A 14,236-nucleotide genomic window follows, 5' to 3' on the forward strand; every position below is an offset into this window, starting at 1 on the left:
CGGCTGGAGGCGTGACGTGTGGGCGGAGCTAAAGAATCACGAGCGCGAATAGGCTTTTGCGTTGACAGCATGTGGAAGCTGTGACATTACCCTGAGGGAAAACCCATCATCCAAAACAAACCATGGCTTACAGTCAGATTCAGCCGTTTATTTATGATCCAGAATCAGATCCCGAGGCTGAAACTGAACGAAAGCAGCAGCAGCAACGACTCGCTCCGAGCGGGGCTCGAACCCGCGTCTCTGGCATGGGACGGGACGCACTAACAAGGAGACAGAGATATTTGAAGCAGTTTTACTCACCGCCTGCGGTTCCAACACACAATCGTGACCCTTTTTCCTTGGGATTGCATCATCCTTAAGAAATAAATGATACGCAAATCCGTCGTCAAACTGGTCCTTGTGAACAAGCATCTTCGAAATGCAGGGAACAAACAAAAACACTTGCACAACTCTGTTGATGCTCTGTAAAAATAAACTCCATCCACTGGTCCCTTAATGCTGTTTTTTTTTTTGGTAATCTGTGCAGGGTTGTCTTGCCCTGGCAACCAAAAACACACTTCTTTTGTGACTTTTCGCGACGCTCTCGCTCTGATCGGTGAATCGCTCTGATCAGTGAAATGTCTGTGCTGCTCAGCCTCGCTATACTGGAGCGCGCGCTCTTCCGGCAGAAGTGCCTTAGGACCCATATAAGGAAATTCCGCTCCATCTAACGTCACACAGAGCCATACTCGAAAATAACTTTCAGAAACTTGTGACAAACCGGAAGGAGTATTTTGGGAACAAAAATACTCCTTCAAACGTACAACTTAATTTTTGAAACTTTGTCCATGTTTAGCATGGGAATCCAACTCTTTAACAGTGTAAAAAACTCAGTATGCATGAAATAGCATTTCACCCCCCCTCTAATTGTCTTATGAAAAACTGTCATCAGTTTAATTTAGATCCAAACATAATAACATTATCTTTCGCTAAAAGAACCCTGCTCACGGCAATCGCTGCTCGCTGTATTTTCAGTAGTTATGTTGCTAACGTGTGAAACATTTGTGAGAGTGGTTTAACAAGCGTTAACAGAGCCGAACAGTTCTGTTATTTTAAGACAACTTTGCCATTTATTCAAGTAATTTATAAGGCTGAAATAATGTGTTTACCACCTGTTTTATATCACCTGAAGATGGCGTCACAGGTCCATTTTCTCTCTGGTGTTCTCAAGGTCAAATCCGTCAAACATTGCCGCTTCATGAATCACAAACAGCTCCATGCTTTAAAAGGAACGAGTTCCAAACCTTAAAGATATTACAAAAGCAGTTAGAAACAAAAGACCTGACAAAATAACATTGCCTAATTCTACAGTCATACCATTGTCATTATTAGTAGCATGATGGATGCCAGTGAGGTGCTGTTCCTCTGTTCAAAAAAACATCTCTCCTCTAATCTCAGAATCTTCACTTATGCTTTCATGAGGACAAATGCAGAGACATCTGTCTAAATCTTATCTTGTAATAAAATCAGTCAAAAGTCATTTTGTGTTATTATTGTAAATATTATTATTGTAAATTATTGTAAAAAAATAATAATAATAATAATGTGTACAAATGAATGTGTCAGTAAGAATGTGAGAATCTTGTTTATTTCTTTTTACCATATGCACTATTGGCACACAAGAAAGTGAGAGAAGTGTATGAACAAACCTAATGCCATAAGTTTGGTGGCACCAGGCAAAATCACAAAAAATAAAGGCCTAGATATCAGAAACGCAAATGTAAAAATAACCATATTTATAAAATCTAACCCTGTTTTTAATGTTGTTTAACTTTTTAGCTCAAACAGCAGCACATAGTGCTAGCAATGCCAAGGTCATGGATTCCCAGCAAATTCGTGAACTGATCAATTGCGATGTAATGTGCATTGGATAAAAGCATCTGCCAAATGCATCAATAAAACAGCCTCTCTTCATAACAACACTCCTACACTACATAACTCATTATTTTAAGAATCTCTCTATACTGTGAGTGTATATATGAAGATCTGCTACAGCACGCCCAGTGTGTGAAGGTGAGTTCATGCAGCTCTGACGTAAAGGCTGACGTACAGCCACTTTGTTGATGAAAAGGGTGGGCGGCAGTGACAGACTTCTCCTTATTGAGGAGGGGTTGCCAGTGCCAGCCATCTAAGCCCCTCCCCTTTGATTATCTCCCTTTAAGCTCTGTCTGCCAGGCTGAGTTTCAGACATTGCATCACGAACACACACACACATACACGTGCCACTCTATGACTCTAGCAGCTCTCCACTCATCTCCTCTCTCCTCCTCCTTCTCCTCCTCTCTCACCATGGAGTCACATCATTGAAGAGTGCATTGTTCCTCCTGTTTGCTCCTCTTCTCTCCTCTGCACTTGATTCGGTGTGTTTGGGTGTCTGTTTGAAGGTGGGAATGCTCGTGTCTGCGACAGCGCTGTTGGGGGCTACGCTGGGAACCGTGTCTGGAGTGTTGACTCTGTGTGGTCTCTCCCTGCTTTGCAAGAGCTGTAAAAAGGGGAAACTTGAGAGAGGGGACGAGACTGACCCAGAGAAAGCCAAACCCAGTATCCTGCATACTCTGACACAGGTAAGACCAATACTCATCATGGACCAGGTTTGGTTTTAAATGCAGGCACAGACAAGAGCTTGTAAATGAACAAACAGAGATGAGAACACAGGCTGGGGTATGCAACGAGCGAAATGTTCTGACTCACCTGAGTGGAAGGATGGAAGTGGCACTTACATAACACAGGTTAGCTCACTGAGGCAGAAACAATGATACTGTACTAAAAATTATTTTTTTGCATGTATCTTTACTGGATGACTGTGTCATCATGCCTGCTCATAATATAACATTATGGTGTAAATGTACTGAAAATTATGTTCTATTCTATGATTACATAGTACATACATTGTAAATCAAATTTAATGGCTGCTGTATTTGTGAATATGTCACCTTATGTCATATTACTGATGCTTGGTGTAGTAGGAGCAGAAAAACCAAAACAATCTCATGTCAATTTGTATTTCATAATTTGATGAACCGTTGGTTAATTTGTATGATCTCATTTATGCCTTTTCATGTGATTTGCTCACTCCCCATATGACAGTTATGTTAGGGGTGGGCATTCATGCTTACTTATTTTCCTAAAAAATATTTTTTATTAATATCAGTGCTGCAAATCAAAAGAGAATGATCAAAATCAACCATCTGTGTTCTCAAATCAGATCAGCTCTCTCACAGAACTCTTGATGGTTTCAAAGAACATTGAGTTCATCCAGTAACAGGCAAGTTAGGAACGGTGAGGGACAAGTGTTCTATTATTAGAATCTTCTCCAGAGTGCTTTTATAATAGGTAATTAATTTAGAAATGATTCGTCTGTGTGTGTTTTTGTGTATGTGCACACACTCGTGTACATACTCACACGCTGGTGTTGTTGGGTATCTCCTGAGCTTTCCCTGAAACAGTCTAGAGTCACGACTCACACACACAATTGTTCTTCTCTCATGACTTCTGTCATGTCTTTCTATTGACTTGTATTGTTTATCTCGAGCTAATGATATTTCCCATCCACTGGTTGTAAATGTAAACCTTACTGAAACATTTTTGCAATTGAACATTTTATGTTTTTTTTTTTTTAATGTTTATTAAGATGTTTTTCTCATAGGGACCACAATGTACATTATTTCAGATTTTACTGTCCTTTTGGGGACACTTTGGTTGTCATGATGTTTGCAAAAACCGACCCATCCACACACACACTTCCTTTCATAGCCTTTATATATTAATATCTTTGTATATTTATGCAGTCAGTAATAATTCCTTGCAGATTGCTGAATGAAGACCAATAGGGATATCAAAAATAGATGTCACACAAACAGGGCATCAAAATTTATCAACAGCAAAATGTCTTTATTAACTTAGGGGCTTTCTTATGACTGTGTGTTTCATTGAGGTATTGAAGTCTAGAGCCTGAAAAAAACAGGAAAGCATGAATGAAAAAATCAATACCAGAGCACTCCATTTCCCTCAGGTGGGCTGTTATCATGCTGAAATAGAGTGCACAGAGAAAGGAGCGAGAGAGGATATTCTTATACACCTCTCATCTTCCTACATCTCCCACTTTATTAATAATAAATACTGGTGCAGTGAGACAGTGCCCGCCTGCTTTAAAATCCAATATGAGATTGACCTAACGCTAAATATATACTGTATACTGATACACATGCACAGACAATCACATTATTCTTCAGTGTGGTGTTTGTTACACACAATCAGCAAATTAACAGTTAATTAATCAGTCAATTAATCAGTTTTCGCTAATGTCTGCCTCAGCTTACATTTTAATTGGGCATATCAAAAGAGGCTGAAATATCTCAGAGGGAAGTCTATCCTATCACCCTTGCAGTGTTTTTTCAGCATCAAAACGATATATGTATATTGAAATTTTAAATAATTGAACTGTTAATGTTTTATGCATTCATTTGATTACTAGTTTTATTTATGGTATTTGTATTACATTATAAAACATTAAAAACATAAAAAAGAGCACTATTATTGTTAAAAGGTTAATAAATGATTACATTATCATTAAAAGGTTTATTTATTTAATTCGGTAGTCACACTTTTTGATTATTAAAACAGAACAAACAGAATTTGAAGGGGGAATAGTTGATTTCACAAGGGATGGATTATTGTCCCTGTATTTCTCATCACTTTTAAATGCCCGTTTCATGTCAAGGTGGTTAAAAATAATGCAGAGTACAGAATATGTCTGTGTAATATAAGGTTTGAATATGGAAATGATTCATTCACGCTGAGCCAATATTACCTTTTTTTATCATTGGGCTGATAGTCTAATTCTATTGCATATATTCTTTGCTGTATTGGTACTGTAAAGATAATACCTGGCATGATCAGTGTTTTCTAGATATTCCATCATAATTAAAAACAAATTCTCAGCAGGGTGAAAACCTGACGGTTAGAGTGAAATAATTTTTTTTTTACCTGTCTATTCTCATAACCAATCATGTTTTTTTTCTCTTTCTTTTTTATGTACATGTTTTAGTTCAGTGTGCAGAAATGCACAGAACCCATCCAGCCTCAAGCATCTTTGAAGTTTCCTCAAATCTACCGCCCCAAACCTTCTGTCACTTCTCAAGAGGTAGTAAACTACAAAGAACATGGAGCTGCCAACGACACGTCTGCTGCTGAGCTCGACACCTGTAACCAGGCAACCGAACGTGAGGAGGTCTTCTCCCTCCCACGGCAAGGTAAGGAAATGACAGCTAAAATCTAATTGAACTTAATGGGGGAGGCTGTATGTGTGCGGGTGTGTTTGTGTGACGACGAGGTTTTCTGTGCAATCCAGACTTCCAATGCATTCCAGCCAGGAAGAGAGAGACCAGCTAATTTCAGCCAGTCTGAATTCAGGAAAATCCGAGCTGACTATTTATGGGGCTGACAAATTCATCTCACCCCTTAAGGCATTAGATGCAAACTGGAATTTCAGCCATTAAATACCATTAACATGTTAGACACTAGTGTCATTTGCTGCTGCTGTTAAAATCTGTGCAGATATGCCACAGAGACAGTTGATAGCCTCTCGCATTAAAGTAATAAAACCTGCTAATATAATCATGACTGTTCATTGACATCTGACTCACAGTTTATATCACATCATGTGAAGGTTAAGCTACATACAATATAATAATTCATGATCAAGACCTTCCTTTCTGAGCAAGACTTGACGTTTATCCGCCCACTATCAGATGCAGAAAAAGAAAGATAATAAGTGCTAACTTTTTTGAAAAATGTAAAAGCATGTGTACTGTTTTTCTCAATGCTGTGCTGCGTTGGCAGACCAACAGCGTGATATCACGTATGATTGCTTGCATAGGATCATTTTAGATACATTGTGTATTTATGATGCTGTTTGTCTTCAAGCAGCACTCACGAATGAATCCTAACTTAATCAATGTTATTGATTGATACAGTTATATCACTGGTTCCATGACTCACTTTAAAAAGATACTTGTCGCCACCTACTGGCTCATCAATGTAAGCTGCAGAAAAAGTCACTTAACAATCCTCACCACTAATGCATACAAACAGTGAAAAGTCCCAGGAGAACCAGGAGTAACTATAGTCTGTATTGCTGGATTAAAGAATCCAAAGGATTTTAATAAGAAATTGTGCACCTAAAATAGTCTTTATTTACCCAGAGTTGAATCTCACTTATATTCATTTTCTTCATATTAGTTTCCACAGATGAAACTCCATGTACATCTGAGCAAACTGGTGCCATGACGACAAGTAGCTCCATCCTATATCCCAAACTGCACTTCTCCATCAGCCTGCACAAAGAAAATGGAGAGCTACACATCAGCATTGTAGAAGGTAATGAACATTCATCTACATGTTTCTAGAAATATATTGGGGCACCTGTGAATTGCAGGTGAAACTCAGACTACATTGTGCAGCATGCCTTTGAAGATAATTTACCAACTAGTGTTTCAAAGGATACATACAATAAGTGTCAATATCCTGGATCCCTGTGGAAATGCTGTCAAGTTGTAACAAGACTAATATATCAGCACTTCACTCTTCATCATCTTTTTAACTTCAGAAATGTGATTACACACATAAACACAAAAATACACAAAACTTGAAATTAAATAAATTAGTGCTGAATATATTGAATGTAAATATTGAAAAAAACTTTAAAATAAAAAAATTAATAAAACCTAGCCCAAAATAATATTAATACATACTATAACATTATATAAATAATACTAAAATAAGTTATTTACAGATAATTTGGCTGCTACTACCAAATCATTGATTCAGTGAATTTAGTAAAAATTGACAACCGAGTTAGATTGTTTCTCAAAATAATAATTCACACTGAACTGGATCAACAGATTTATTCAAATGAACAAACAAGCTCGCACAAAAACATGCCTCAAGAAGTTTGTGTCAATTAAAGACCATATGTGTTTTAAATTCAGCTTAATGTATGCAGCTCAAGCAAACTGATATCCTTTAGATGCTGAGTCTTAAGCTTAAAAAAATGTCTGGAGTCTGTGCTCACTGCAAATCAGGGCAAAATATCAATGCAAAGGCAGTAACAAACACATCAGATGCAGATACAAGCAATTCTGCACTCATCCCCTAGCTATGCTCTAGGAGCATTTTTTCAAGGTCACATAACATGAGCAGATATCTGTAAAAAGCAGGCTTTGGTGTTGTTCTTGTAATCATTTATGGCTCAGCCAGGTGTGTTGTGTTTGTGGGATAGAGGTGTCACTGTACAGTGGTTTTGCTCTGCTTTCAAGGCTGGAACAGAGAGAGGTTTTGATATTCAAACTCTCTGTGATTAAACCAATGTTTGAGAGAAATAAAAGCCTCTTTCAGGCAGCTTAAAGCCTCTTAATCACAGAATTACCATTTCAATAGTAGCAGCCGTGATTGATACGCATCATTATTGGTAATGAGCGTAAATCTGCTTTAAACTCAAAACCTCTATTCCACTCATCCAAACAGGAAAATGGGGAGAGGATCAGTCATGCCGGCTGAGATGTAGAAATGAATGAAAGTGAGGAGTCATAAAAAAGAGAGCAAGTGAGCTTTCGGTGGCTTGGAGCAGCTTCATGTGGCCCAGTTTGTCATCCTGCTCCTTATTATAATGTGACTCATATTCTCTTTTTTCCACAGCTGAGAATATATCAGTGGAGGCCGGATGTGAGGGATATATATCAGGGTGTGTGAGCATCTCTGAAGAGCAGAAGCATGCTCACACAGCCGTCCACAAGCTGGCAGCGCATGTGCAGTGGGGAGAGGAGCTGGTGTTCGCTCTCCCCATGGAGGGCACAGAAGACACAGACAGTCTAGATGGAGAGGTGGCTCTCTCACTTCACTGCTGTGATCGATTCTCCCATAATTCCACTCTGGGCACGATGCGGTTTAAGCTGGCTGATATAAGCATGATGTTGGACGCTGATTGCTGGGTTGATTTACAGCCACCCAAACAGGTGAGGAATCATTGCTTAATATGTCCATGACCGCAACATTCAGCACTGTTCATTTCAGCTGAGTGATACAGTTCATCTCAACTTTGTCAGCTGGTCGTAATCACAAAATAAACTTCATCAGTGTGATATTTGATATCATAATTCCTTTTGGGGTTTACTGTGTGCTAATAATACATACATGGATGTAAAATACTGATTAGAGCGAAAAAATATTTTCTTGTTAAATATTTACATTCTCAAAACAAAAACTTCTTCAGAATACAAATATGCAAACATTTTATGATTTATTGGTATTTAACGTTTTAAAAACTGTTGCAAAATAGAGAGACACAACTTGCCATCACAAATAAACAATTACACAAATATACACCCACTGAGTGCCATTTGACCAATCAGAATATAGTGCTCCAGTAAGCTATGTAATAAATTGGAATTTAACTTAGTGGATGATAAAACCGCATTGGTGTGGACAATGCCTACAGTATGTATGTACTTGTAGATGCAGTAAAATATATCAATGGACTGTTGAAAGGAAATTTGTAGAGTTTGTACTATATTCATTTGACTTTAAACAGTGTTCAGCCTGACTGAGATCCCATGAGCATGCATGACCTTTAAACATGTATTTCTAGGTTAGAGAGGTGGAAAGTCAGTCAATGAATCATGCTGGTGTTTTGTGTTGGATTGTTACTGATGCACCCACGCACACATGTTGGTTTTTATGTTTTATGGGGACTCTACAGGCGTAATGGTTTCCATACTGTACAAACTGTGTAATTTGTACATTTGGTGCAATTTTACATTTTATGTACGTATAATGATTTATAAAGATATTCATAATGTGTTTTAATGCATTATATCTTTTCATAAATAAGTATAACCAAAGTTAAAATGTATTATAATATTTGAAGGTTTGTTTGTCATGTGTTTTAATGCATTTTATTTTCTAAAAATGTATTTTAACTGTGATTACAATTATCCATGAGATCATAAAATGCATTATAAGGTGCATTACAAGGCATTAATCATGCATTGAAACTACTTGGAAAATGTATTGTAGAGTGTTAACAAACTTTTTTTTTTTTAAAGCTATTTTAATCATGATGACTCCAATGTTTTGTAACAATATTACATAATATAAAAATACAATATAAAAAAGATACAATATTACAATATTAGTACGGCAGTAATATTCTTCTTATTTTATTATGACTTTATTATGGGATGCTGAGAGTGTGATTATGTGTATCTCAGTCTCCACAAGCGCAAAGTGCACATATTGACAGTTTAGAAATAGCTCAGACATTTCTTTTGGACATCCATATTTGTGAGGGTCATAAAAGGTGGAAGAAGAATTGATCTGAGACTTTATTTTAAGATATTGTGCTGCCTCTACACCTTGTTAGCTTTGAATCAACCTCCTGGGTCCCAAACCCTACACACACACACACACACACACACACACACACACACACACATGCAGTCCACCCCCACTGCTGTGTGATCTGTTGACGATTTCATAGTCCTAGAGCAAAAGATCTTTATCTGCGTCATCACACCTCCCAGAGGAGATCCGGTTCTAACAGACACACACACAGACATGCCAAGAATTACTAACTACCACTGGACTGCAGAGAGCAAGAGAGAGAAAGAGACAGAGAGAGAGAGAGAGAGAGAGAGAGAGGGAGGGAGGGAGGAAGTAATGCCTGAGCGGGCCTGGAAGTATTTGGTTTGTGTGTGTGTGTATTTTGCATGTACTGTATGTAACATTCCAGGCCTGTGATGAAAAGGATGACGCAGGTTGAACTGGGTTGTATAAGCACTATTAAAAATATATTATTTGCTCATTTGTTCACATACTCTTTATTCTTTTGAGTGCCCTTATTTACCATATGATTCATGTTTGATTATTCAGGATAGGGCTTTGGCTTATGAAGACCTTGGACTCTTTTATTTTCTACCTTCTAATTCCATTCTTGCAGCTAAATATCATTGATGAATGAGGAAATGATACAGAAACTTATGTACTGTCGTATATGGGCAGATGTCTGCATGCACTGAATGTGATTTCAATTCATGTCCAGACTTTATCAGTTTGAATATTACTGTGCTAATTTGACTCAATTACAAGAATGTTAATCAAAATAATGATTGCATTACCCTAAAGCTTTCAGTATTGTTCATTTGAATAATATTTATCAATGTTTGACACCGTGTTCATCGTCACTGCACTGGAGAATCAAATGCAACAAATCAAGTCTAGTCTCAGCTAATTCAAAAGCACCAGATTATATTTCCGCACATTTGTGACAGAAAATGCCATGTTCTGCTCATGCAGCTGATTCTGGGGCAAAGTGAAGGCAGAGGCAGATTATTATAAGGTCATAATGCTAATGAAATCCCATCATTCAGAGTGTTTAATGTGAGGACTGTGCTGACAAAATGAAAATTTTAAATCAGCAACTTTTACCCTGAGGAAGGAGCTAGCCACATTCAGTCTGCCTCACAAATTACCATTTACAAATTAACATTTGCATGAAATGATTATTTATGCAGTCAAAAGCCAAATTCATTAACCCTGCAGAAAGATCTTTATGAATATGCAAAATCTAAAAGCTATATTTATGTGAACAGAGAGTTAAAAAGTAAAATATCATGAGCCAATATATATATATATATATATATATATATATATATATATATATATATATATATATATATATATATATATATATATATATATATATATATATATATATATATATATATATTATTTTTTATTATTATTATTATTATTATTTATTTATTTATTATTTATTATTATTATTTTTATTTATTTTTTCAGGTCAATGCTTTTATTGAAAAAAAGCTTTAACCAAAGGTTTCTTTGTCTTTTTCTGCAGGAAGTGGCATCATCAGCTGGAGAACTACTATTGTCACTCAGTTATCTGCCAGCAGCCAATAGACTTGGGGTGGTGGTAATGAAGGCTAGAGGACTTCATTCAGACAAACTGAAAGACAACATAGGTATTTACTACCAACATATGACCATATCAATACTTAAATTAATGTGTGAACATTAAAAATAATCCAAAATCAACTATTATATTATTATCTGTATTATAGATGTAAAGTGAAATAATATTTCACAATACTGTAAATGCAGCCTATGTAATAACTTAAAAAAAAACATTCAAATGTCATTCAAAAACACTGGTTCTAAATAAATAAATATGTATGTTTTCCTATAGATTTATCGGTAAAGCTGACCTTGAAACACCAAAATGCCAAGCTGAAGAAGAAGCAGACGCGGCGAGTGAAGCACAAGATGAATCCGGTCTGGAATGAGATGATGATGTTGGAGCTGCCCAGTGAGCTTTTGGCTAAATCCAGCGTGGAGTTGGAGGTACTGAACCTGGCCAGTCCCGGGACCCTGCTCCCTCTGGGCCGCTGCATGCTGGGGCTCCACACCTCCGGCACCGGCCTGCAGCACTGGAAACAGATGCTAGATAATCCACGCAAGCAAATTGCAATGTGGCATCCACTTTACACCTAAGAATACAGGTTCTACAAATCATCACCTACATGCAATGATTGGCTTAACATGGTTGGTTGGAGTTTTATGATAGTATTCTATTCCTGTGTAAAAATATGTAGTACTCCAATATGATAAATAATTAACTAGATATAATGAGTGAATGCAGTTGTTATCGTTACGTATCATGAAACTTTTCTCTGAAGGTAAAAGCTGTGGGAGACAGTCACATACAGTACTAATATTGTTACACAGTAGTTTAGAGTATTTTAATGTACACAGTGCTGCATTTACCTTTGGTGTTGTTGTTAATGTGTCTTCAAATTACTCAATGCTATTTAACACTGGTCCAACTTGGAGCCAACCTCATCTCCTAAGACTTGTCAGATATAAAATATGACTGAACAGCCCACCCAGTCAATATCATAGTGACTGATGGGAGAGAGAGGCAAACGGCTCTGATCTGACACACTGTAGAGTGTAAAGCCTGACTGGATCAGATCAGGACAAATGTTAAACTATTGTATCTAACCAGGTTTGGCAGAACAGATGTTCCTCATAATATTAGGGTAAAACAACCTTTGTCAGATGTAGCCCTTATATGATCTGCAGGCAGAGTTTTTCTGTCAGTTTTATGTGGTTGGGAACAGTTACAGAGTAAAAAAAAAAAAAAACATTTAAATATAAATAATACATTTTTAAGTTTAATAGCAAGTAGTTTTGGTTTTCCTGTTTTAAAGGCTTATGGATCCTCTTAGTAACCAGTAACACACTAAATAAATATACAGGGTCTCAATAGGGCAGCTTTACGCTTTTCAAGATGCATGTATACAGAAAAAAAAATGTAAATCTACCACTGTCTTCTAATTAAAAAAAAATGTAAATATATATAAACAGCAGAATATGTATACTATATATGTGTATTAGCAGGATGATAGATCACAACATGAAGCTCCATGAAGTTTATCATTTATCATCATTATTCACTTGAATGAAATGGAGGATGATGCTTTCTACCATTATTATACTTAAGGACATTTTGAACTCCTAACTGGAATGAAAATTACTCAGTTTGGGGACCTTTGAAAATCTGTTTTTTTATTGTATTTTATTTTTATTTTTAAGCATAATTATAATAAAGGTAATTGCAAATGTGTAAATGGTAATTGCAAATCAAAATCTGAATTGTGAATAAAAAGCACAGACACAGAATTGCGAGATATAATCTAACAAGTCTTAGAAAACGATTGCGAGACATTAACTTTGAATTCAGATTATTTCTTGTTATCTCACAATTCTTTATATCTCACAGTTCTCCCTCTCTGATAAAAACTTGCAATTATAAGTTAACATTTTGCACTTCTGATCTTTTTTTTGTGCAATTGTTATAAACTCAGAATTGTGATAAAGTCACAATTACCATTTTTATTCCTTTATTCTGTGGCAAAAATGAGCTTCCATATATCTCACTTATCAAACTACAGATCTATAGCTCAGTATTGTAAAATGTTGAAATTTTGATTCATTAAAGATATTGGTCCCTTAATGGTAACCTTAACGTATGAACTTTAACCCAAGTTAGCATATGCTTACTTCTTTCCAATTCCAATTCAAATTGCCAAATGCCACTAAAATCAAATACAGTGTATTGTGCATCTATCTGGAAAGGATATTTTGTGCTATAACCAACACTGTGTCATTCAGCCAAATGCTAAAACCAATCAATCAGCTGCAGGCAAATATTAAAATAAGTCCCACACGATATAGATTCATTGTGTGTATTTTAGTCTTAATCTGTTTTGTATGACCTGATGACAATACAATCTCCAACTATCATAAATTATTCTTCAGACTTCCATTATTTAAACTTCTTAATATCATCAAATTAAAAGCAATGTTTTAATGATTAATAATCCATTTAATCATTAGATCATTAAAAGATGTTTATGTGTAATTATTTTGATAAATTCAGCTGTAAATATATTTGTAGAGGTTCTTTGGGTAGCAGTTAGAAGCAGTGAAATCCCCCGTCTTGTGGGTAAATCCATTAGATAACAATCTTGTTTTGCCCTTCAGTCACGTTTGAAGATTTACGGTTGTAATGGTTATTGAATTACCATATTTTCTGTGCCTGAGACTTTTCCAGTGAGGGATGACCAGTGGAATGTTAATCACTGCAATATGATCCATCTATAGCCTATGACTTTGCACAACACTCACGATTTCATACGGACAGCAATGTATTTTTAACCCACAGATAAATAGCCGTGTGTTGGTGTGAAATAAATATTCCTTTCTCAATTGTGTCATTTCTCACGTGTGTTTGTTTGATGTCAGAGATTTGACAAATCTATTTATAGAATTGGTCAGACTTGATCGATGACACACAGATGAGCAATGACAGGAAGTGCCAGATATCCAGACCAACAGCACCTCCCACAATCGGCGACAAATGAACACACACTGAGAGAAATATATCAGAGAAAGAGAGAGAGTGAGAATGGAGAACAAAATGGATCACAGCATATTAAAGTCATCTTTCTTTTACCTTGTATTTCTCCCTCTCATTTTCAAAATAAATAGTGTGTTGTATAACAGGTGACATGTTAATGTGCTCGTGTGGTTTTTGGTGCAGGGCATGACAGGGCAC

At 36.4% G+C, this 14,236-nt stretch overlaps 1 protein-coding gene across 1 annotated transcript; it reads left to right on the forward strand.

Moving 5' to 3' along the window:
- Positions 1-2,211: 2,211 nt before the first annotated feature.
- Positions 2,212-13,887, forward strand: syt13 (synaptotagmin XIII). Its single transcript, XM_052561991.1, has 6 exons — positions 2,212-2,603; positions 5,087-5,291; positions 6,280-6,417; positions 7,735-8,051; positions 10,955-11,078; positions 11,303-13,887. The coding sequence occupies exons 1-6, from the start codon at positions 2,430-2,432 to the stop codon at positions 11,605-11,607; spliced, it is 1,263 nt and encodes a 420-aa protein (XP_052417951.1). The 5' UTR covers positions 2,212-2,429; the 3' UTR covers positions 11,608-13,887.
- The last annotated feature ends 349 nt before the right edge of the window (positions 13,888-14,236 follow it).

This window comes from Carassius gibelio, chromosome B7, assembly GCF_023724105.1.
Source record: "Carassius gibelio isolate Cgi1373 ecotype wild population from Czech Republic chromosome B7, carGib1.2-hapl.c, whole genome shotgun sequence".
NCBI lineage: Eukaryota > Metazoa > Chordata > Actinopteri > Cypriniformes > Cyprinidae > Carassius > Carassius gibelio.